The sequence below is a fragment of the Simochromis diagramma genome, unplaced genomic scaffold (assembly GCF_900408965.1).
Source record: "Simochromis diagramma unplaced genomic scaffold, fSimDia1.1 OVJJ01000304.1, whole genome shotgun sequence".
In the NCBI taxonomy this organism is placed as follows: domain Eukaryota; kingdom Metazoa; phylum Chordata; class Actinopteri; order Cichliformes; family Cichlidae; genus Simochromis; species Simochromis diagramma.
Window position 1 is genome coordinate 8628945 of NW_024387030.1, and position 23623 is coordinate 8652567.

Sequence of the window (23623 nt, forward strand, 5' to 3'; positions counted from 1 at the left end):
TGATACTAGTTTGGAGCTCAGCTCAGAGGACAGGAACAGCTGAAAAAGAAAAACAAAGCCACGACGACGACGACGGTATAAACAGCAGATGTGCGACTGAAATTTACTTTAAAAAGTCGGTGACACCATCGCTGGGCACGACATTTTGTGTCACCAGACCGAATTTGAAAAGGTAGGCAGCCGTCATTTGGAGTTTAGTAGAATTATCTGTTTTGCGGTCGCTTGTTGACTCTGTTAGCTGAACGGCTAACCTGGCGTTAGCTTCCATTCACACGCTGGCTCGGTGCATTTTTACGAAACCAGTCGGTTAGGTTATCTAAAATTCCAATGAAAATCCTCTGAAGTATTCTCTTTAGGTAGCTGGGAAAATCTCTGCTTCGTTTGTTTTCCATTATTCATAATTGCATCGACACCATGCAAAGCCCAGCTGCCATCTACAGTCAGTATTACTCATAACAAGGCATCCAGGAACAAGAAGTACTTCTGTGGTTGTAACGACTAAAGTGTTGAAACAGGGAGAAACTGTGCCAAGGCGACTGGAGTGCTCTTTGTTAAGATTATTTACACCTTAGTTTCCACATGTTCCACTGAAAAACAAACAAAAGAAACCAAATTTTATACAAAACAATGGGAATTGATGAGCATTTTTCAGAGGGCTGGGATGATGTGGCACTGATCCCTGTTCTTACAAAGCCTGACCTGAGATGAGAATGGAAAAGATGAATGAAAAATTAATGAAATGAAAATGTTTTTATCCTATTTATAGGAATTTTTTTAAAACATAGACGGATGTATTAAGCTTCTGTAAGCAGTTATATAAAGGACAGTATTTTTGATAATAAATTAGAAAAATGGGCAAAGGCAGCTGTTTGTAATCAAAGTAACAATAAGCAAGTTGAAAAAGCCATTTGATTCTATTTTTTGTGGCTTTTTGTCTCTTTGCTCCTTCTTTTTGTTTATCTCGATTATTATTATTAAGGATTATATTTGTGTTTTAAGGGAACTGAGAAAACAGTACTTTTTCTCAGTATCAGTAGAAACATTCATGTTTTTACTGATACTCTTTCAGTGGCTGTGCTATCAATTTTACCAAAGTATTGTATTATGTGTACAATTCAAAACATAGTTAAGAATCGTAAGCTAGTGCATTCATCTTCCCCAGTCCAGATAGAGAGAACGCATAATAGATTTTTGAGATAATAACAGAAACTGTTTTTTTTTTTGTTTGTTTTTACATAATCATGCTTAAATTATGCTTATGCCTTAATATCTCTGAGAACAACCCTCTTTTTTATTGGGTACAATTATTTTGGATATTTCAAGTTTCTTTCTTTCTTAACTTGTAAAACAGCTATGATAAGTGAGTGACTGAGCTCAGATAGTTTTCCACATATTCCTAAAAAAACAAATCTTTAAAAAACCCAAGTTTTAATGTATTTATTTTTATTTGATGAACAGAGATTGAATGACTCCTTTATATATGTGTATTCAACTTGTATTGTTAATGATTGATTAAAAAACAATTCTGTGTTGTGGAACATGCCAGAAAAAAGTTTGAGACTGATATGCATTATTACTTTGGCCAGCTAAAGGGTATTATTTTATAAGGGGTCACTTTCTTCATACTGTTTACAATCAGTCCAGAATACAGTCTTAGAATACATAGCGTACTATTTAATTTTCTCATGTTTTAGCCTTAATTTAGTCAATCTCGGTGATCAGACAATGGGGCGCATCTTCTTGGACCACATCGGCGGAACACGTCTCTTCTCTTGTGCCAACTGTGACACAATCCTGACTAATAGGTCTGAGCTAATCTCCACACGATTCACAGGAGCCACAGGCAGAGCTTTCCTCTTCAATAAGGTACAGTGAAATTAGCCATGAACACACCATCTGTGACATGTTTCTCTAAACCAAATGAAATACAGGCATTCATTAGTTATACTTTAACTTAAACTCCTCCCTATAGGTGGTGAACCTCCAGTACAGTGAGGTGCAGGACAGAGTGATGCTCACCGGCAGACACATGGTGAGGGACGTCAGCTGCAAGAATTGCAACAGCAAGCTGGGTTGGATCTATGAGTTTGCTACTGAGGACAGTCAGCGGTACAAGGAGGGCCGGGTCATCCTGGAGAGGGCACTGGTTAGGGAGAGTGAGGGCTTTGAAGAGCATGTCCCCTCAGATAACTCCTGAGTCCTTGAAGTGGTATTAGGTTGAGTGGGAAGGCTCAGTCCTGTGCCCTCCTTTCCTTCTCCTTTGCCCCCTTTGCCTCTGTGCTGCACACCACCACCTGCAGACTTAGTGGTCAGTGAAGTTCTGGCTTCACCCTCCCACTCCCCTTCTCTCTCTGGCCAATGATCTTAGATCTTTGCTGACTAAAAGATTGGTGTGCTTGATCTATTCTTGCTGAATAGACTTCCCCAAAATACCTTTTGATTGATGTATCACAGGGCAGTCAATTGAAACAGCTGGAAATGCTCTTAGAGAGTTCGCTAAAGCATTTAAGCACTGTCTCACACACAGTTGTCATCACTGATCCACAAGGCATGTGCCACACTTTCATGGTAATTAAAATACATTCATGATAATACGCAGATCAGTCACATTTTAAAGAATATTTGCTAGCTGTTTTATTTGTTTGTGTAACAGGAGCTAGTGGAGCTTATTATGATCATTATCCAGGCATGGGCAAAGCGACCAGCCAGTGCTCCATACCACTGTTAAATGAGCCAAACATACTGGTTTAGTGGTATTTGTGTTTCCGTATTGTGAATGTTGACCCAATGTATCTGTCACTGGTTGCACTGAATGCATTCAATATCATGATAGTTGATTATGTGTCAGTTACCTTTTCTTCGCTTGCAGTGTAGTGGATGTAATTGTGTTCTCATCCCACTGATACAGTGAGGACTGCACAGATTGATGTCATATTTAAGTATTCATTGTTGTGCCTGAACAGTAGTTTTCTTTAGATTAGGCTCATTATTTTAAACACATGACGTATTTCAAATGAACAGAGTAGACAACCTGTTTACTTCAGTTCCACCTGTGTTTAGCTTACCATGGATTCTGTGCCTCTGCGTGTGAAGAGCAGCATGCCACTTTAGTGACTTGTCAGGAGCATGTTCCTTTCAGCCGTTCGCCTTCAGTGTGACACAGTGCGTCTGAAAAATGATGGAGACATTCTCTGACTGCGTGGCAGCTTAAAGGAAAGGATTTTTAGAGAATAGGTCATATTTGAAAGTCGCTCAGTGATTGTGTGGGACAAGTGTACAGGTTTTGAAGGAATAACTAAAAACACAATGCAGTGGGCATTCATCAAACAGCATTTTCTTGAATCTAAAAATATGTTCAGTACTGTATTTGACCATCGTACATGTATTTAAACCGTTAAACACATCAATGCAAATGCTGCTGAGCTACTTTCAGGTTTGTGACACATCCTCTTTCTAATTCTAGGCTTGGGGCATGTTTGGTCATAAGATGAATCGCTTCTTAGAACACAAAGCCAGGCAAGCTTTGAGTATTTATCTTCAAAGTCAAGCCCTTGCTGTTGGAGTAGGCCAGAGCCTGCATTTTATATTGTCAAACTGTAAAATAAAAATAGATAATTTACTTGACATTTGAGGTTAATTTGGGACTGGGTTGGAGCACAGCCACCCAGCCCTGATGTTACCTTATTTATGCTTTGGGCGTTACCAGAATGGTCCAGCCTTCACTAATGACACTTAATGTTTTGCTTGTTTTTTGCAAGGTCATGCTTGATGGTGCAAGTTTTAATTTCCAGAAGACAAAAAAAAAATATCCAGGACACTGAAACCATTCATGTTCCAAAGTCAGTGCAGTGTACAGCTAGTGGCCACAATCGAATATCATCATTTTGTTGTTCACGTTTAGCATTTTATTGATAGCAATTGTTTTTACTTTATATTATCTGATTATTGTTTTATTGATCGATTATGTTTATGTTATGACATATTTTCTTGTTTGGGGGATTAATATGATACTTGTTTTCCTCTATGGCTATGGCTAGATTTTCTCTGATGTGATTTCTAAATAAAGATGTAGTACCTGGGTTTAAACCTTATGACAGTATTCACTGAATATTTTAATGTATTAATGCTCTTAATAGAAGGCAGGTGTGGTTGTAGTTGCTATCAATTGGCAAAACCTTCTTACGTTAACATTTCTGAAAATGAAAGACACATTGGGACATGAAAATACCAGGATTTGGTAGGTGCCATCATGATCAAAACCTAAGCATTTCTCCGCTAGGTGGCAGCAGAATACAGAGAACCAGGTTAAAGATGTTTTCCTTGGTAGGGTGATGCTGAATCCCTTGCCTGCCTCTGACGTAAACCTGCTTGGCAAGATCTGTAGAGCTTCACTGCAGTCTGGCAAGACATATTAGAGATGTTATTCCCTGAAGCAGATAAAAACAAATAAGAGAACTCAAAAATGATATATATTTGATTAGATGTCTGACACTTGAAAATATTTACTTAACCGTTAGAGAAAATGTCATTTAAAAAGGAAATCAAGAATGGACCACATCGAAACAAGTCCCATTTTAATCCCAGCTATTCACCACTCAGTATGAATCACCCACGATGTAAAATTTGACTGCATTTGCTTTATAAATAGGAAGTGACGACTAACTTCTGATCCACCCCCTAATATTGCATCTCCGCTGTAGAGTTATTTATAGCTCAGCTCCTGTAGGAGGGCTTCTTTGTTGGTGTGTCTGTAATGGTCTGTGTCACTGTGGTGGAATCAACAACAGGTCTGCTTTTCTGCAGTCACTCCTGCAGGCACAATGCACTAAACCCAGCTCAAACAAATATTAAGTTAGCTGAACACAATATATTCTTCTGATCACAGCTATTTTCGTACCCATCGTAGTTGCTTGTTCTCCATTTTTTGATGGATGTGCGAGGCTTTATGGTTTCCACAGCTATTTACACCCATTTAAAAGCTGGATAGAACCAGAGGCAAAAGTGAGACTCCTAGCTCCAGAGAAGTCACGGTGCTACTTTATAATTCAGTAGTCTCTGACTTCGGCTGTGCCTAACCTCTGGATTGTCTGCTGCAGTCGTTATTGAAAAAGCTATCCGGCTAGATAAGGATAATTACACTGTCTTGATCCTATTAGCCTGCATGCAACTAGATTGTCACATCTAGACTATCTTTATGTAAGATGGCTGTATTTCTATTTGTACAAGTGCTCTAGGGGAGAAATTTGTGATACTGAGTTTCCTGAAAACTTTGACCCCAGATGCCTCCTACATATCCATCAAAGTACTGTTCTAATAAAAGAGTCCGACTTTTGGAAGCTAATCTAATTGAGAGAAAAAAGGTAGATGATAGCCTATGCGAATCATCCATCTTCCTTCCACCCACTGTCAAACCCATCAGGGCAATTTTGAAGTTATATTCAGATACAGACGAAGATACATTCAGATGAAGAGGTGGAAAAGCGAGGGGTGAGGGGGTGGGGCAAGAGAAAAAGTGGGTGGATAAATGCATCTGTAATTGTCCAATGATTCATCATCTGCGGACAGCTAATTTAGTATGTCCTCACTTTTTGTCTTTAATTCGACTGGATGTGTCTGCCCGCTCTCCCGTGCCCACAGGAGAGCAGAGATGTATAATATAGAAATAAACTTTACTTTCCAGCTCTCTCTTCACACACACAAAAGGAGTGACATCATTCTGTCACTGGGAGAAAATGGCATGCTTTCCACTGACATCACTCCACATACTGTTGCCAGGAGACAAGGGAGTCAACATTAGTTACTATGGCGACTGCACTTCACCTTCAAAGCTCCTGACCTTTTTGGTTGTCTATGGTAGACTAGAATGTGTGTGACATGTATATTTGTGACATGTATATGTGTTTGTGTGAGTTTTGTGTATGCGCACAAAACACACGAGGCAGGACGGTCTTCCATCCTTAGTGTTGTGCAACATGAGCATTCAAGGTCTTGTTGAGTCATCCACTGCAATACAGTAGTTGTTACAGGACATGCAAGATTAAAGGACTGCAGTGGAAAAAAAATGCAATGAATGAAACTGCCGATCACATGACACTGGGGCACCAAAAGCTCCGTTACTACTTAAGTTGGGAGTCAACATTTCCTAAACTTAAAAAAAACAAAAGATGACGGGAGACATCAGTGAGTTGATACAGCATATTTATTTAGATATATATCTCTTCATTTAAAAGACTGACTCATAACAGTGTCCACTGCGTTTACCTGAGGACAGTGATTTTTAAAGAGGTCCAGCATCGACAAGTAAATGTAAAAATGAGCAACACAAAATGGCACAGGTGAAAGAGACAGGGATTTCCAGCTAGTTTGGGAGTTTTAAGTGGTTTGAAAAAACAAAACATTTATATAGTACCATATTTGGTAAACAAACATGCTGATGATCGAGTTGTTAAAACTATATCACAGTGACTAGAAACAGCCCCTTTTGACATAAACTCGAGGAGCTTTGGATTTGCATAAACCAAACAAACCAAAAGACCCCATTGTCGACTCTGTTGTGTGCCAGACAATTAGTACTTCAAAAGTGGATTGAAGTCGTCAGCTAGATCACACATTTCACAGTGTTACAGAAACTGCTGTAGACCTCCAAACACAAAATGCTTCTTTACTCACTCAAGTAAAAATGTAATTGAGTTTGAACAGAGAGCAAAGGCAAAGAGAACAAGAGGTGAAACATGCGGCTGAAGAACTGCTTCAATCTTTTTTCAATTTCACTCCTTTTTTGGCACAACTGGAGTCGCTTTCTCAGCTGTCATTTGCTAATTGAGTTTAGCCGGCGCATCGATGCCAGTCCTCTGGAGAGGGACACCAGCAGTGGTGGACATTACAGGGCTTTTTTGGATTAGGTTGAGTTCAGGGCCAGTTTTCCACTCCAAGTCTGGTTCTCTGTGCCACCCTGCACATTGAGGGGTAACGTTGTCCCAACAGGACATTCTTCCACCCCAGCACCACACACATCCCGTCTCTACAAGGTGTCTCTTCATCCCCAGAAAGGGCACAAAGCCCATCTGCTTCTACAGTAAGCCAGACTTATCAGTCAGCTCTTTAATTTTGATAATAATACAAGTGCTGCCTCAATATAGCTACAGGCAACCCTGCCACTGACATGTGGATCTACCGCTTCCTCACATGACAGACTACTTGCTTTTGATTGCTTTTTGTTTTTAAAGTTGACGTTTGCTTTTCTCACTGCTGGGTTTACATGGAAAAGCTGCATTGTCATATTGACTTGAGCAATTGAGACATATACAGTGAAACCACCATATAGGCTAAGGATCAAGGGCTAAAAGGGTAATTATACCCACTAAAAGTAAACAGTTTTACTCATGTGCCTTAATAACTCTCTGGGAATTACATCTGTCCTTTTTTCCCCCCCCTTGCTGAACACTTCTAACAGAAGCTGATTTAAAAAAATCCAGCTTATACTGCTAATATGAATATTAGCAGAAGTCAAATCATCATACATACGTTCTGTACTATGGCTCTGCTCCATTCATGATTAAAAAAAATTATTACAGCATACAATAAAATACATTTCAAAAATATGAATATCTAACAAGTATGACAAATACCAACAGCAGTATTTTCTGACACAGGTCCATACCGAGGTCCCAAACAACAAACCATGATAAACACCTACTACATGAAACTGATAAAAATGGACAGACGGCAAGCTAAATAACAGTGATTACACAAGAAAAGTCACAGAAAGGGCAAGTGATACATCATTTACGATGAATTCCCTAAACCCAACACAGTTTAATATGGTTAACATTCCTTTCCCCCCCCCCAGAAAGCTAAACTCTTTCCACTGAAGCCATGCATACCATCGTGGGTGCACTTATTTTTGTCTTTCTAAGGCATGTAGCACTAGGTTCCACCATGGGATCCTTTAGCTCACTGGACTGAACAAGTGTAGACAAATGAGTCCTCAGTCTTTGCTGAGTACAGGTGGTAACACGTCATTGTTCATTCGCAACTGTATTTCCTCACTTCATTTTTCCATCTAGCAATTTATTGTTCTCACTGACGTCAGCAGACATAGACTTCCAGTATCGATGGCAGGCCATCTCCAGCATCTCAAGCCCTCCAAAGCGCTTGTGCTGAGCTATGTACACTCCAACCATGATCAGGAAGTAAAGCCTGAAAGGAGCCCAGAGCCACAGGCCAGTGAAACACAGAGCAATGAAGCTGCTCCAATACAGCAGCGAGGCCGCTTTGATCAGAGTAACTCGCAGCTCTGACTTACAGGGTGGTACACGTGCAACGCCATCCCTGTCAAAGGCGCGGGGCTGCCCTGAGTAAAAGTCCCGCAACCGGACCTCCTTCTCGGCCCAGCGCTCCCGACACCAAGATTCTAAGTCAGAGGAAGAGGTGGGAAGTGCAGACACTGGATAGCGCCGGACATGGAAATGGATCTCACGTGGGAAATGGCCGGATACAAGGTGGCGTTCTGTCTGTGGGATGTTCTTAGGGTAGGCGACTGTAATGTCATGGACGGCATCCAAATTATCACCTAGGAAAAAAGTAAAAAACAAGTACAATTTAAAATGATGAATGGGAGAATAACACGACTTACTATTTTAAAAAGATGAAAGCAAATTCATTTAGAAGTGTGAAAAACTCAACTTCCGATCCAGAACCACAAACAGTAAATCTTTTAGACATGAAGACAAGCCACTGCAGGGAGAATTATTATCTCTCTTACAAAACCACACTAGTTCACTGGCCCCGTTACTCAGACACCTCCAATTATCCAGTAACTCGCTGTTTTAAAAACTACCGTCATCACTGATCTACAGTGCCCTTGTATACACAGGGGGAACAAAATAGATTACCAAAAGCACAGGATGACACCCTGCAAGCGCCTGCTCTCACAGTAAAAATAGAGCTTAGAGGGGCACAGTGGATATGGACAGGGAGAACATGATCAGCATGAGTATGTCAGTCAGTGGCATAAAGAAAGGGAGATGAAAATTGGCTTAGTCTGACGATATCACAGTGTTTCACAACACCTGCTTGGAGAGTCTGTGTCACTGCTGAGCATGCAGGGTTGGTGGGGGTGAGGGGGGTGAGACAGCAGGACCAGAGATGGTATTTAAGAGCTTTGGAAGACTGCCAGGTTGAGCTCACACAGAAATATGAGAATATCGGGTAGCTGTAATGACTGGCATTGGGATGAAGCATATGTCTGAGACTCTGAAGAATAACAGGTATAATCCCTCCTTGTATGAACAGCGTCAGTGGAATAAGTACAGTCATCGTAGCAGCGTGTCATTTTCAGTTGGTTTTAGAGATAAAATATTTCCGTCCTCATGACAGGCTTTGTGTCCTGGTTATTTTCATGTGAACACATTACACTGTCTGGCTGCCAACTATCCTTAACGTGTCTATTACAAGTAAATCGGTCACGTGTTTAATGTAGATGATTTCAGAAGCTGTTAATGTCCTTCAAAGCTGACCTTTTCGTAGTCGGTCCACAATGAAGGTGAATCCTGTGGTGCGGGGATGAAGAACATACTCAAACTTCGGCAGGCTGTTCTGTGCAGCAAACGCGTCGCTCTTTGCCCTTGTATTTTCTGCAGAAGACACACACCATAAAACTTGAGTAAAAACATATCATGTTACTCATTCTCTCCAGGATAAATGTTTTTACTGGGATGCAATCAAGACTCTAAGTTTGTATCATATGACTGCTTTAAGAAGAGTGCATAAACCTTTATGTAGGCACAAAAAATAAGGTAAATAAACCAAGAATTGTTTTAAGATGCTAGGAGTATTAGCCGTCTGTATTCATTTTGACTTTGTACTTTAAAACTATTAAACTTAGAGTACCTTTACGATGAAATTTATACTGTCAAACCAAAATACCATGGACAAGATTAACTGTTGCATATTAGATAGCCTTAATAATAACAACAGCCGAACTCATGGGGATACATAATCAAAAAATTCCAGTGTACTATTATAAAAATAGAAGTAACAATAACAACATGGGTTACGGGATATGATTAGATTCATTAATACACCCACTAAAGATAAACATTTATCCATTTATAAAAATCCATGGGGGGTGAGGACATAAACACAGGAAAGGTGACTATTTATTAGCCAAACATTCCTCGGGAACTTGTTGCTGGAACATGTAAACTATATCATGACTCATAAGTTATATTATGCAACAAGAAGCAAATTCAGACAGAGTACTCAGACAACAGACAGCTCTGTTGATCACACCTGTTCTCTTAAACAAAGCTGTTTGTCATTCCTACTCAGTCTCTTATTTAACTCAGTTTTAAAAGCTTTATTAAAAAGTTTGCTCTGACCTTGATCCTTTAGTCTGTATGCCTCTAGGATAAGCAGTGCGGGACTAATGAACTTCCACGTAAGAAGTCAACATACCGTGTATATATCCCCTTGTTTCTTGCGTCAAATCAAGCCTTGAAGTCTAAGAGGCTTACTTGCAAACACACTCGCAAGGGTGCAAACATAACACCAACTGTAAAGTAATACTTAGACCCTACTGGCTAATTATGATGTAACTACATTCAGCTCAACATGACATCATGATATGTAAATGGGAGTTAAGCTTCTCCCAGTAATGCTACTCAGGACTTTGACTGGCTCAAATGGGATCTGAAGGGCCTTTAGGCACAAGTGTCACTCTTGCTTAGACCGAGAGATCAGAGCATTCTTGCAGAAATGGCAGTGACAAGAGATTTAGATATGTCTTATCACTCTGAAATTGTGTTTGCATAACAGTGTCGAGCGCAAAGGCATGCAACAGGTGGAGCGCTACGCTGAGCTCTGGAAGCCGACTGGTGGGTAACACATTTTGAGAGTAATAACTGAAATATGGACAGACTGCCCCATGAATGAATTAAACACTGCAAGGTTTACACTTCACCGGTAAGGTCGGTGCCTTCTGGGAAGAGCAGCAACTGCAAGGGCTCTCTGATGTCACAAAAGTAGTCCAGCATGTTCTCCAAATGCTTCTTGTCCTCCTCCCAACGACGCTGAATGAAGACAAAGCAGGCAACCTGCATTGCCCAACCTGCAAAGCAAATATTAAGTTGTCACATGTCTACTTATCAAGGTAAACTGGCTAACATCTTAAAGTAGGAGCTGAACTTGTATAACACATTAGTGCTCTAACTTTACATCATAATGTTCCTCTTTTATATTTACATTCAGCCAAGTCAGTCTTAATGGTTTTATCTCCTCTTTCAGCATATATTACATTATAGTTTGTGTAAGTGTACACGAGTGTCTTTGTGTGTAGGAAAGGGCAGGGCACCCACTGTATACCCACCAAAGCCAGGAACAGCCTTAAGCGCAGCCTTGAGGCAGATCTTTTCCAGACGAAGGTAGCTGTACCTGAGCAGACAACACCAAAGGAACATCCAGTCCAGGCGGGTACGGTGGTTCATGATGATCACGCTCCGCTCTCCGGGAATGAAACCATCACCTGTTATTACCACCTTCACTCCAAATACTAGCTCCAGCAAGGACTAGAAAAGAGAGACAAGGATGGAGGGAGCATAAAAGAACCGAAAGGGAAGTGAGGGTGACAGATAGGAAGGTGGTCAAGGATGATGACAGGAAAATCATAGAAAGGGAGGAGGCGGAACTAGGAAGAGGTAAGGTAGGAAGAAAAACAGAAAAGAGAGCCGAAAGAATGAGAAGATAATAAGATACTGGTACTGGTTGGATATTATTGCCATTGTTCATGGTCATATAACCAATCACAGGTGATTTTACATGGCACCACCTTGTGTTTCATCTGATAACGAGCAGGTATACGAGCATCAATTGTTGCAGTCATGATACACAAGACCTTTGCCTTGTTCTCAGGCATAATTGGAATAAATGAAGTGTCGTTTTGACAAATTAAGAGAAAAGGCACATTTTCATCAGCCTACGCACAGGTAACTTAAGACCATCTGTCGCACACAGAAGTAGGTTAAGAAAAGGGTAAGCTGGTGTACGCACCACAGGTAGGGTGAGCCAGGTAGCCACAATTCGATCAGTGAGCCAGCGGTACCAAGCAGGAGACAACAACATGAGGGGTAAAACTGGCCCCAGCATGAAGACGCTCCCGAAGAAACTACCCAAAAACAGGGTCACCACAAAGTACAGGCCCCGCACTGACACAGCCATCTGCAAGAGATGAACAAGACAAGATTAGCAGAGTACAAGTCCATGCAGAATAAACATAACAGTTTTAAAGAAACACTGTTTTATTAAGTGGGTGGATGATGACAGTCACTGTATTCCAGACTTGGATCTCTGCTATGGAAAGAAGCTAAGAAGGAGAACATTGATAATATGAAACAAATGTGGTTTTTAGCGGTCTCGCCAAAAGCAAAGATTGCAGTTCTGTTGCTCTTTTAATATATTTACCCACAAACAGTGGAAAATCCAGGGCAGACATTCCTAGGGTGGAATGTAAATGGGGGAACCTTTTGGTCTGTGGGTGACAGATTGTGGGTGCACAGTCACTAAATCACGTTTTGTTGTGGTTTTGGAATTATTCACTGAATGTACTGCTGGAGAAACTTTCTGTTATTCTTAATAAAATGGCTTTGTTGAATGAAGATCTTAAACTATCACTCAAGTATAATCAGGAACAGAACAGAAGAATTAAAATATTGTAACAGGAACTTGGATGCAATCAATATGGCAATATATGGAGTGTTAAGCCACTGAAAGCAAAAAAAGCCTGGAAAATGATACTCTTACATTGAAAGTCTCAACTGATTAGGAATGCTAGGTATGTTTTTACTGCATTGGGTGTGTGCTTAGGATCACTGTCATGCTTAATAATGAAGCTATTGCTAGTCAGATGCTTTCCAGATGGTACTGTATGATGGATGATGGAAAACCTGACAGTCCTTTTCAGTGTTCATAATCCCATCAGTTTTGTCAACATACCCAAATCATGACAAAGCCTCCACTATGTTTAACAGATTGCTGTAGCTGCTTGCTGTTGTACCTCTCTCCTTAACCTCCAAACTGATGACTATTTGAATGAAGGTGCTATAAGATCGATTGCCACCGATTTTTCCAGTGATTGCTAGTGATCTTTGGTTCAGTCCACTGAGACCATTTCTGATGGGGCAAACAGTGGATGGACTGGTTCATATATTGTACTTTTCTGCTCTTTTCTACTCACTCAAAACGCTTTATACAACACGCCTTATTCAATTCACACAAGCACTTTTTTTCTACAGCTATGTGCCTTTCTATCTAACATTCCTACTCCGATGGGGCAATTTAGGGTTCCGCATCTTGCCCAAGCGTACTTAAGCCCCTTTCACATAGAAAGCAACATGTGCTGCGCTGACCGCTAGCTGGAGAAAATGGCCCAAAAATTGTGTTACACTCCACTTTTACTTGTTTCTTCATCCCTTGCATTAGGAACCTTTTTTATGCTTGAATTATTTTATAAGTTAGTGTTAACTGGTCTACCAAGGAATAGAATGGAATGAAATGAGTGAAAAAGTAGCCAGTGTACAAAGTAAAGAACCTAAAGACTACTTTTAAAGGTTAGAAGTAATGAGTACAAATACTTACTTACTTAGAATTTTCTGTAATTTACTTGAGTAGTTATTTTTCTGACAACTTTTTACTTTTACTCCCTACATTTTTAAACAAATATCTTTACTTTCTACTCCTTACATTTTCAAAACAGGCTCCTGGTTTTTGGTTTAACATTTAAGGGGAGTTATTATTTCACGTCACTGCAGGTCTTCAAACAGCAAACTGATTTGAGCCTAAACAACACATGAAAGCCAGTCCTATTTGTATATTAATCACCAGGGGACATTGCATAAAAAGGGATCAAAGAGGCAAAACGGTGTGCCAGAGTTAGGGGTTAAAGTGGGCCTGGAACAAGTGCAGAGGTCCATAATTTGCAGTTGTGGTACTTCAGTATTTAGCTAGCTCTAAGAAAGAGGAGTGAGTATAAAGGGAATACCTTTTTTTACGTGGCAGGTAAAAAAATGCAAAATTTCTATCACCTTAACAAACATCAGCAAACCCACAAACTGTTTCTGTGCAGTTTGTCACAATATGCCTTCTACCTAAAAGCTACAGCTGCTATATTTCACAGGGGAGAGAATGAGAACTAAAACCACTCAAGATAGAGAAAGACGGGACCGGAGAGGAAGAAGAGAGAATTCTATTTAAAGGTAATAACTGCTCATGATAGTTGATCAACTGGAACTTGAAAGCTTACATGCAAGTCCTGATTTTTTTTATGTCAGATGTTATCTGTATATGTGAAGCAATGATTTTTCATATTGTGAAGCGTTCTGCAAAACAAACTGAGATATGCCAAGTTTGTGTTATTCAAAAGCGGCATGAAAATACTCTGCAGCTTAGTGCAGCATAAACAATTTAGATTTGCCGTACTGTGATGGATTTAAAGCAAAGAACTGTGTGTGACTAGTGCACAGTGGCTGTGGTGCTCAAGGTGAGAGTTAGGTTACATCAAGTGTAGCACAGTTGAATTTGAAGTTAAGCTGATGAATCTTAGATTCATTCACTCAATTCCACCTTCATACCAACCTTATACAGCCTAGTATAAAAATAACATGCACAATATACTGTCATCACAGAGGATGCCAAGACAACTCATGAGACATGTGCTTATATCTTGTTGAATTCAGTTGTGCAAATCCACAAAGACGAGTAAACCTCAGAGCTGCAGTGGCCCAGATCACCTAATCATAGCCTGTACCATTAAGAGTTATTACTCATTTCCCCACATTGAGCCACTACAACCGATTTTAGGGTTTCCCCACGCGTTGAATCCCACTTTAACCCCTAACTGTACTCATTTTTCAGTTTAAAGGTAAAGTCATCCTCTGTTCTGTAAGCAACAGAAAACAGAGGAATTTCTTTATTTTCTCCAATTGTTTGTTCATATTCTACATAACTGATTCAAACTGAGTGCATTCAGTAGAATTAAAATTTAGACTGAAATAAAGTTTCATCTACCAATATTATTTTATTATTGCATTAATATAGCACAAGGTTCAGTTAACTTTGCACAAAGATAGATGGTAGAATATCCTCCCAGAGAGCTACTTTTTACTTTCTTGCTTTGAGTACATTTCAGAACTTATACCTTTTCACTCGTTGAATAAGTACTTCAGCTTTTACTAGAGTATATTTTAATACTAATATCTGTATTTCCACATAAGTACAGAATGTCTGTACTTTTGCCACATCTGACTACTTTAAAAATTACAAGGAGGACTGGTTACTTGGAAACAAACTATCAAGAAATGACAAGTGGCTGCAAATTTTCCACAATACTGTACATGTACTTCCATACTGGAAGAATGATTCAGTATGGTGAAAGACTGGGACACAGAGACTCACTCATTTGTGTAATTTCCAGGTAGTGGTTATTATTCATGAGATATACACATTTTTTTTTAAATGTGCTTTTATGAAGCGGTAGTTAAAAAAAGCAAGACTAAAAACTTCACAATGGAAATGACAAAAACAACTACACCTTAAACTTTGGCTGTTATTGAACCTTTGAGCCACTGACTCTGCTACTTAGAGGCACTAAAAACATCACATGGTGATAAACTCGTGGAAAAAATTGGTTGAACCACACTTAAACTTTATTGTATTGTAAAGTTTTTCCTCTGCTTATCAGATTCAGGGTCTCAGGTGTAGGTGGGGTCAGGAGTGTGGGTAGAACCTATCCTAGTTACCATAAGACAAGAGGTGGGGTACACCATAGATAGCTCTCCAGTCTGCTGCATGGCTTCCAAAGAAAGACACACAATCATTCACCATTGTCTTTGGATTGTCAGGGGAAGTTGGAGTACCCGGTGAGAGCCCATGCAGGCACGAGGAGAACATTTGTAGGCCGCTAATGAACCTTTGACCCACTAACCCTGCTACCAAGAAGCATTAAAACATTACATGATAATGAACCAATGGAAAATTTGATAAACCACACTTACATTTTATTGTGTTAGGAAAATTATCCTTTGAAGTCATTATAAGCCCACGTACAAACTGTCATTGACATGGTTGCAAACAAAACTGAAACCTGATGCTGTATGTACTTTGTAATGGTGTCAAATCACAACAAAACGCTCAAGAACAATCGCATCACTCTAACAAAAGGTAAAAGGGACTTAATTCAGCCCTTGTCTTTTCAGAGATATGAGAGGTAAACATTTCAACTTCCAATGGTAATTGAAAGTCGAATGTTAATTTGTGCTTCGCAAACTTTCACACAGGTGTTTTCACTTAGTTTGCCTGATTACACCCCTTCTCAAGATCAGATGCTTGACTGCCATCTTCCTCCCTCTCCTGTTCATTTTGTTCCACCTAATTTGTTGCACCTTCTTATGCTGCATTAATGGCACATCAGAAGTGGAAGGTTGGAAAATCTAATCAGGAATCTCATTGGATTTAACTGATTTATGTAATTTCTTGGCTGCCTCCTGGTTTGCTTTTTAGCCATTTTATGAATAACAACCCCCATCACTTAACTGAAGAAACAGATGAGCTAATAAGGCTTGTTTGTTTGATTTTTTTCCCTGGGGAGAGATAAGAGTGGATTCCCCGTGTCCACTGAATGCAGCATTAGTACCAAGACTGGAGACCTCCATGTATTTCTTAGTATGGTTCCACCAAAGCCTGGGAAAAGGCTGAATTAGCCTGAAAAATGTTAAACACCTGTTATTGCACAAGGCATTGACATAAAAATTCAATATTTATGAAAAAAAAAAATCACCTTTCGAAAAAAAACGACAAAGTGTAGACCAATGTCTTTTGATCAATCAAATACAAAATAGTTGGTTAATTTAAGATGAACTAAACCTGTCTTACAAAAGTTTCTAGGGTGATCTAGTCACACAGCCAGTGTGATCACGATGAAAGCAAGCATTATACCAGTTTGCTGCTAAAAATAAATGTCATGGCCAAGCTGGTACTATCCCTTCTGATACTAAACACAAAACAAGAGTTCATTATTGATCTGTCAGGCAGTCATAGTGAAGGAGCAACACTGTGTCATGCCAGTCCTTAAGTATACAGTTTACATATTGTTGTGACTTGTGAGGCTCATTCTCCTTATCTTGCAGACAGAGATGCAGAGATTACATTTACAAAACAGCTGGCCTGAAAAGAAATTCTACACAGTGATCTGAGGTCTCTGCATATTTTTTTTTTTCAGGAGATAAACAACAAGATATCAAGCCTCAAAACAGTGTGCTTTCTATTTTTTCAGAGTAGCTGGCACTAGCTGTCAGCCTATTGTTTTGTTGTAAATGCATCAAAAAATGTAAAAAAACAAAACACCAGCAAAGTAGAAGCTATACAATCTTGTACACAGTCTAGGGCTGTGCGATATGACCAAAATCTCATATCCCAATATAAGAAATTCTATCGTCCTGATAACGATATAAATCACAAAAATGTAACATTTTCTGTAAATTCTGTGAATCTCGGGCAGCTCGTCTTGCGGGAAGTGTTTCCAGCTGCGCGTCATGTGGCTGGAATCGAGTGTTTTAACCGATGCATGAAACTATACATTTTTAGACATAAGTTGTAAAGGCCGCCGTTTTCTTTGTATTTATTACACGGCGTGATGCAGGGAAAAGCCCATTCGAACGTTTGAGTCTAAGGTTTATTTTTTAGCACCTGGCGGCTCTTTTTTTAATTCTCATCTGTAAATAATCTGCTCTTTCATGTGATTCAGTTTATTTTGAAAAGTCTCAACAGGATCTTGAGCTTTATTGTGAAAGGTTTATGTGGAACATATACAAGCGGACACGCGATGCTGTTACCGTCGTTGTTGCTAACGACAACGCATAAAAACAGGTGCTTGTCCGTCCATAGTGTGGTTATATTAAATATAAGAGAAAAGAGAGAACTTTAAGAAATTAATATAGCCACTACAGTGACCATCAAAACGATGAAAAAATATTGCCGTAAACAGTTTATTTTGCGACACAACGAAACAAACGATAGCGTAAAATGAAACGATAGACGTTTTTATATCGTCATCCGATATATATCGCTATGTCGAACAGCCCTAACACAGTCCATGCGTATCTTAACAGTAGGGCTGTGCAATTAATAAAATGTTAATCTCAATCATGATGCTGGCTTCTCACCTGCACTCATGTATATATCTTTCAACATAGCACTCTTAATTCTTATTCTCATGTATATATCTCATGTATATCTCATGCACATATCTTTCTACGTAGCACTTTTAATTCTTATCCCTACTTTTATTTTTTCATGTCTATTTAAGTGCTATTTATGACACTATGTTTGCACTGAAGCACCGCAGCAATTTCCTAATGTTGTAAACCTGCTCAACATTTGGCAATAAACCCCTTTCTGATTCTGATTCACAATTAAAGGAACATGATTGAGTGCCACTGAAAATGTATGCTCTGCCAATAGAAAGTAAAAGCAAATCAAGTGGTCGCTAGATTAACATGCCTCCATGAGCCAATCACAGCTGTTCCCTGCACTGTGCAGCTTCAGGTTTCCTGGACTAGACGGGCTTAGTAAAAGTGCGTTAAAAGAGAGATACATAACCAAATTCAAATGTGTGGCACGGCAGGAGGTAAAGAGCTTTTCCCTTGAATTGAATCGTCATTTGCTGTTCGGAAATATTGCAAATTTAGGTCAAGTGATGTTAACCAGGAACAAATTATATGCAAAGAGTGCTGTAGAGTTGTGTCTGCACCGCAAAACCACACAGGTAACTTATTCAGCCACCTGAAAACAAAGCACAAACTGCAGGCAGGTCAAGAAAATCACTGTTCAGCTCGGACTTCCATAAAAGTGAGCAATGATGCAGTGAAATCACCAACGCAGTCGCATTTGGGCAAAGATGCAAGGGTCAACCAAACACGGAGCATAACGGTGGCTTCAGGAAAAGGTTTAACATACTGGTCAAAAGATGCTGGCCATCTTTTGATTGAAAGTGTCTTGCGTAGCTGTGGGAAGACCATATTACACTCCATGGCAGGGTGCACACACAATTATTTTTCTAAAGTGGAAATACCAGTGCCGTATGTAAAACACTACTGGGGAAATAAAGAGGGATCTCACAGCTGTCAAGCACTTTGCTATTAGTTTTATTCAGATCAGGTACAATGAATGAAGGGAAAGACTATTTTATGCACTTCACTTGGTGCAATTTTTAAAAAGATACATTTTTTCTTCTAACACATGTGCTGAATTTGGGTATATAAGGAAAAGCTATTTTACTTTACTGAAAAAAAAAGCTTTTGTGCCAATAAATAAAAAAATAATTACATTTATAATATTTATTCTGTAGACGAGAACTATCAGACTGCAAAGAAGATAACATAAACAAGTCTGACTAATTTAACGAAAGGAGTTAGAAATGTTTTTGTATTGCTGATCAGACGGAGCCTGTCATTTTCCACCACACCCCGAGGTTTTGGTGGAAAGCAATACAGGGTACAGTCACCTAGATACTGTGAGGTTATCTTTACTGATATCTGCATGATTTCAGACTGAGTCACTAGACAGAAATCTCAACCAGAAAACATTCCAAGGGATCGCTTGTGATCATCTCCACGCAAGCCTTGCTCATCTCAAACAAGCCTATTGAAGTTGGGCAAGTTGAGACATTACACACTTTCCTGTATTAGTAGTTTTTAACCTACTAAAACCGCACGTAAGCAAGTAACCTAAGTGTCAAATATTTTGATGTAATGCACCTTTGCATGCTTGGCAAACCTGATTTGATGCTCGATGAGAAAAAGCCATGCCAAATGATTTGTGTACATTACAGAGAAGGGCGTGGAAACCCTTATAATCTGTAAGACTTACTAGTTTTAAAGTTAAGCCCTAAAGCTGGTCAATTACTATTAAGAAGATGAAGGTTTAAACGGAGAGGCACAGCAAGTCCCTTGCTGACGCTGGCATCTCTGAGCTCGTGCTACTGGGAGCAATTTTCTCCAGCAGGTGTTTTCCTCTCTTACGTGAACTTCAGCTCTCACCTTACACCTCAATTACTGTTATGACTGTACAGGCTTCTGGTTCAGACTACCTTCCCCAACACTTTCATCATCCTGCCCTTGTTGACACCTTCTGCGGCATCATGACACAGCAGGTCTCATGGCACCAATCAAAGTGGCAGAAGTTGCATTTAAGCAATCCAAGAGTGTTTGTGCATGATTATGTTGGCATTTAGGGTTTAAGGGTTGCTGGTTTTAACAACGGAAAATGTGAAGCATGAGAGGGCTGAGGACAACAAGCTTGCTCAGCACAATTGCCACAATTAGGCTACGTCCCTTTCCACTCACACACACACACACAAATAAAACACACACCCTTGGGTGGCTGCTGAAACAACTAGACAAGGCTATTCATACATGCAGTAAAAAGGCCTGACACACCTGGAGCCAGTGATGTGAGAACTGAGTGGAATTATGAAAATTAAATTGTTATATAAACATGTTTTTCTTCCGCTTGGCATATACACATGGGGCCTGGTAACACTATTTGTGCAAGACATCCAGGGAAACTTGTTTTCATACTCCAGGGCCAGCATTGCTTGTGAGTTTGATTTATTCCCGTCTACTTGGTTGGTTTAACATTTATTTAATCACCATAGTAATGATCCTGAAATAATTTCCCCAAACACACACACACACACACACACACACAAAGCACAACATACTCTTCAAGTTTGAAATTCCTAGCATCGAGCTAAGACCAGACATCCCAACAGAGCAAAGCAGAGTGAACAGGTCAAGCATGTCGAGGCTAAACAATGAGCTTAAGTGGTGTGTGTTTGTGTTAAGAGACAGAAAGAGGAGGAATGAAAGGGGTAATAGTAACGATTTCAGTGCAGGTCCTGATTTAGAAAACTCAATGAGTAACTTGCCAAGATTAAACATGTCAAGAAGTTAAGAAACTGATTTAATTTCTTTACCTTGCAATTTCAGAAACCAGTTTCTCAGCGTTTCACTGACTTCTACTGAAATCCATTTGCATCATTGTGAAATTTGGACCAAAATATTCATTCTAAGGGCAGAAAAAGAAAGCAGCGAGGGAAGATAATAAACATAAAATCAATACACAGGATACATTTGTTGTATCAGAAATGTGACAAAAGCTCCTGGAAAAACACAATTGACTACAGAAGGCTTAATAGAGGAAGCTGGTGGCTGTTGTCAAAGAGGATGTGATGGAAAATCTGGTCTAAACTTTAGTGACAAAACCATTTTTTGTCAATCAACTTCCACATTCTTTGCAAGCATACTTCCTGCACACAGGTGAGGAAGACATATTAAGTAGTCCTGCTCGCTTCTCTTTTTTTGTGCCCACTTGGCTCCTGTCCTCCCCATCTTTCTTTGGCACCACATTTAAGAGGTGTGGCAAGCAGCTTGCAACATTATGCCACATTGTAAATTAATTAATTAATCGCACTATTTTGTACATGCAAAAAAAACCAAAACAACAACTGAAATAAATTAAAAATGCAAGGCTACAAAAGCACCTTCCAAACAGGTAATCAAAGAAAACAGAGTTGCTTCCACACAAACTAAACTATTCAGGCTGAAGTATAAATCTGTTTAATCACAACTCTGGTCGAGCGGATTTGAGAGAAAGTTAGAAAGGCGAGGCTGAGATGGTTTGGGCTTGTGCAGAGAAGGGATAGTGGATATATTGGACAAAGGACTTTGAATAAGGAGCTGCCTAAGTCTGGTCCCAAGAAAAATGTAGCCAGAATTAAGGAAGGTGTTTTTGTTGGTCCTGAAATCGGTGAAATGATGCTTGACAATGAGTTCAGAAGCCAAATGGATCAGCAGCATGGGAAGCCTTCGTGCAGGTTGTCCAGAATTTTCTTGGAAATCACAGAATTGTGCTCAGCTTATGGATAACATGCTAAAGGCATTTCAACTAATGACTGCAGAACTTCACTTTAGATGCACTTCTTACGTTCTCATCTCGACTTTTCCCCCCCACCAAACCAGCCATGAGCATGGAAGAAAGTCTTCATCAAGAATAAACTGATATCAGGGAAAATTCAATCCTAGCATAATGGGTGACTACTGTTGGTTCTTGCTAAGTCAAGCGCAAAAGCAAATGTATTAAACATTTTTTAACATGTTTAATTTTGAGCTAAATTGACAGGAATTTGCTTTAGCGTCTTTGTCTGGTGTTGTGTTCTGGTTTATTATCAGAATACACACATTAAAACTATTTTGTAGGGGAAATGCTTGAAATTCCAGATATTGTGTTGCTATATTGATATTCAAAAGTGATGTGTATCTCAAAAACCTGACGCAAGTTGGTTGTACTTCTGAAATCAGTGTAAAAAAACAAGAACAAAAAAAAACAGATAAAAAGCAGGTGTGAGGTGCCCAATAGCAAACAAAAAAAAGTTTTTTGTAGAGCAGTGTTATCAATAACTATAACAATCTCATGTTAAGCAAGTCTTTATTTTAGATAAGGGGAAAGCTCAATCGCCTCAGATAAAATCTATATGCTGGTTTGTTTTGAAATTATAGAAATTTATTAACCCCTAAGGCTGCCTGAAAAGGAAACTGATATGCAGTTGCTTTGGGTACCTGTGTTTCCAAACTACGATATCTTTTAACTAATATCATACAAGGGCAACTGACAGCAACTTACGCCACCTTTAAAGCAACAATAAAAGTAGCTAATGGACCATCGATCGTACCATACTTTTTCCACTATCCCAGGGTGGGGCGAGTAAGGAAGGAGGACTTTAGCCAGAAAGAAAGCCTCGATTAGCCTAGATTTAAGTTTAAGCTAAGAATTGTGCCATATTTTATCTGTAAATAATAATGTTGCTACGTAAATATTGACCTAGCAGCAGCCTTTAATGCAAATAAACCACGAGGAGATACTGCAGAGTCAAATGGATTGGCTAATGGAGACGCTAATGTTTACATTCTGACAGTGTGTGCTCTATTACGGTGAACACATTGTGAGGTAGGGGTAACCATACAAGCACCACTTTGCCTTTCCACACTTTCCACAAACTGCCTTTAAAATCACTTGGCTACAGAACAGCTCATCTCCCAACGTACACGCTAACTGCTACATTTATTAAACGAGAAGCTACCTTAAGGTAAACTACTAGACTTTCAATGGTGATGGCTAATGCATCGAGTTTTGTGAAACACATACAATTTAAACATACCCACCTTTCGTGCTTATCCTTCACAATCAACGATCGGTGCGGGTGTGCTAGTCACGTTAGCTCCGGTAAGTCCAAACGCTGGGTTGCGACATACTAGCAGCTAGCTAACTAGCAAACATTAGCAAGAGGAGCTCCGCCAGAACACGAGAGCTGGCGTCGGTAGAACACCGGCTGAAACTGCCTCGCACCCGCTTTGTTTCGTGAAGTATTTGCTGCTCTAACTACGGAGCCGAGGCAGCTTCGCTTTATACGAAAGCATTTACTTACTATTAAAACACAAACTTGCAGCATCAGCCTTAACGTTTAGCTAGCTGAAGCCGACCTCTCAACTTGTTACCTTTCACCTGTCTTTACAGA

General features: G+C 39.7%; 2 protein-coding genes across 4 annotated transcripts; one reads left to right on the top strand and one right to left on the bottom strand.

Annotated features, from left to right (window-relative positions):
• Positions 1–4091, top strand: LOC120739571 (protein yippee-like 5). Its single transcript, XM_040041378.1, has 3 exons — positions 1–172; positions 1695–1866; positions 1973–4091. Exons 2-3 carry the CDS (start codon positions 1726–1728, stop codon positions 2195–2197), a joined length of 366 nt encoding a protein of 121 aa, XP_039897312.1. The 5' UTR covers positions 1–172; positions 1695–1725; the 3' UTR covers positions 2198–4091.
• Positions 4092–6181: 2090 nt separating this feature from the next.
• On the bottom strand, positions 6182–23623 carry lclat1 (lysocardiolipin acyltransferase 1). Of its 3 annotated transcripts, XM_040041375.1 has the most exons (7): positions 23271–23623; positions 21026–21117; positions 12049–12216; positions 11369–11567; positions 10964–11110; positions 9519–9635; positions 6182–8572 (listed from the first exon to the last, which is right to left on the bottom strand). In XM_040041375.1, the coding sequence occupies exons 3-7, from the start codon at positions 12214–12216 to the stop codon at positions 8046–8048; spliced, it is 1158 nt and encodes a 385-aa protein (XP_039897309.1). In that variant the 5' UTR covers positions 21026–21117; positions 23271–23623; the 3' UTR covers positions 6182–8045. The 3 variants fall into 3 exon arrangements, with proteins under 3 accessions (XP_039897309.1, XP_039897310.1, XP_039897311.1); XM_040041376.1 differs by lacking the exon at positions 21026–21117 and having other exon boundaries at positions 23271–23622; XM_040041377.1 differs by lacking the exons at positions 21026–21117; positions 23271–23623 and having other exon boundaries at positions 11369–11686; positions 12049–12164.

Coding starts and splice junctions, on each gene's coding strand:
- LOC120739571 (XM_040041378.1), top strand. CDS start 1,726: ATGGGGCGCATCTTCTTGGACCACATCGGCGGAACACGTCTCTTCTCT. Junction 1,867..1,972: donor GAGCTTTCCTCTTCAATAAG/GTACAGTGAAAT, acceptor TCCTCCCTATAG/GTGGTGAACCTCCAGTACAG.
- lclat1 (XM_040041375.1), bottom strand. CDS start 12,216: ATGGCTGTGTCAGTGCGGGGCCTGTACTTTGTGGTGACCCTGTTTTTG. Junction 11,111..11,368: donor TAAGGCTGTTCCTGGCTTTG/GTGGGTATACAG, acceptor TTTGCTTTGCAG/GTTGGGCAATGCAGGTTGCC. Junction 9,636..10,963: donor AGAAGGCACCGACCTTACCG/GTGAAGTGTAAA, acceptor TGTCTTCTGCAG/AAAATACAAGGGCAAAGAGC.